The sequence below is a fragment of the Epinephelus moara genome, chromosome 17 (assembly GCF_006386435.1).
Source record: "Epinephelus moara isolate mb chromosome 17, YSFRI_EMoa_1.0, whole genome shotgun sequence".
Taxonomy (NCBI): domain Eukaryota; kingdom Metazoa; phylum Chordata; class Actinopteri; order Perciformes; family Serranidae; genus Epinephelus; species Epinephelus moara.
Window position 1 is genome coordinate 12,451,778 of NC_065522.1, and position 1,620 is coordinate 12,453,397.

At 44.7% G+C, this 1,620-nt stretch overlaps 1 protein-coding gene across 1 annotated transcript in view; it reads left to right on the forward strand.

Moving 5' to 3' along the window:
• Nucleotides 1-1,121, forward strand: part of LOC126403918 (uncharacterized) — a 21,521-nt gene extending 20,400 nt beyond the window's left edge. Inside the window, exon 5 of the mRNA XM_050066750.1 lies at nt 1,087-1,121. Coding sequence (XP_049922707.1) covers nt 1,087-1,099 — 13 coding nt within the window. The 3' untranslated portion in view covers nt 1,100-1,121. The remainder of the gene's footprint in view (nt 1-1,086) is intronic.
• The last annotated feature ends 499 nt before the right edge of the window (nt 1,122-1,620 follow it).

A 1,620-nucleotide genomic window follows, 5' to 3' on the forward strand; every position in this document is an offset into this window, starting at 1 on the left:
TTTGGACTGTGGGAGGAAGCCGGAGTGCCCGGAGAGAACCCACGCTGACACGGGGAGAACATGCAAACTCCACACAGAAGGGCTCCCACACCCGGGATCGAACCGGCAACCCTCTTGCTGTGAGGCGACAGTGCTAACCACCACACCACCGTGCCGCCCAACATTTAGATTTAGATTTAATATTTAGATTTAACATTTAACATTTAGGTGCCACATTTAATATTTAGATTTAACCATTTAGTATATTTCTAAGTTAACAAATATTGCTGTAAATGTGGTAAAAATTCACAACACTTTTTTAAACATTGTTTGAAGCTAAATGTGGCAAAATGTTGATGTTATTTTCAGCGTGAGCCACTTTACAAACGGCACCCCATATTCTAGACATCGTGATTTCCCAAAACTGAATAAATACCACACATATCAACACAAAACTGCTTTGCTAGCTCCATCGTGTTGTAACTAAGACATCCGCTGGTTTGTTTAAATTGGCGGTGGAAGCTATGAACGAGCTAACCCTCGTTGGCTGAGTTTTAAAAATGCCAGCTATTTTGTTGCTTTCTGTTGGCGTCACATTCCGCCTTGAGTATTTCAATCAGCACCAAGTAACCCCCAAGCCCCAGGCAGGGACTTGTTTAGCCCCTGTAAAAGTTCCGGAACTCTGTCCTTCGGGGGTGGTTCCTGCAGGTGGAGACACGCCCCAACGGCCCCGGCCACGTAAAATTACCCCAAAGTTCCTGCGGTGGAAACGGGCCTTTTGTTTGAAGAAGAAAGAGCATGCAGAGNGAGTATTTCAATCAGCACCAAGTAACCCCCAAGCCCCAGGCAGGGACTTGTTTAGCCCCTGTAAAAGTTCCGGAACTCTGTCCTTCGGGCGTGGTTCCTGCGGTGGAGACACGCCCCAACGGCCCCGGCCCCGTAAAATTACCCCAAAGTTCCTGCAGTGGAAACGGGCCTTTTGTTTGAAGAAGAAAGAGCATGCAGAGAGGAAAAGCTTTCACATGTCCAGTTTAGATTTTAACAAATGACAAATCATCTGTGGTCCTGTGAATCCAAACACACCCAAAATGTAATTTTATTTTTCAGGAAAGTTGAATAAAGAGTGGAAACAGGAAGGAGGCTGAAAACTGTTGGTAAAGAGTGGAAACAGGAAGGAGGCTGAAAACTGTTGGAATGCTGACCAGGAACTGATCTCTTCACTGGAAAAATGTGCTGAGGATAGATCCTTCCAACAGTGGAAAGATAAGGTGACTGCAACATAACAACTTTATTCTTCATTTGGAACCTAACTTGTTTGTATTCCTGAGGTCCACTTCATTATCTGTGATCATAACTAAGGTTTGGCATTACAGTTTCCACCAGAGTTGGTCCAGAAGATGGAAAGGAAGAGGAGGAACCCCTATCCTGCAAACACATTGGGATTACTGCGCTTCATACGAAACCTCCATGAGCACTAGTAAGTCAGTTTTGCAGTTGAAACATTTCATTCCCCTGAGCTCCACAAACAAAATCCCATTCACCTTCATTGTATTGGGCTGAAGGCAGATAAAAGTCAGAAAATATGCTCTGAAGACTGAGCCTGATAAGTTGTAGCTGTTGGTGTTGTTTCCCCACTGTTTC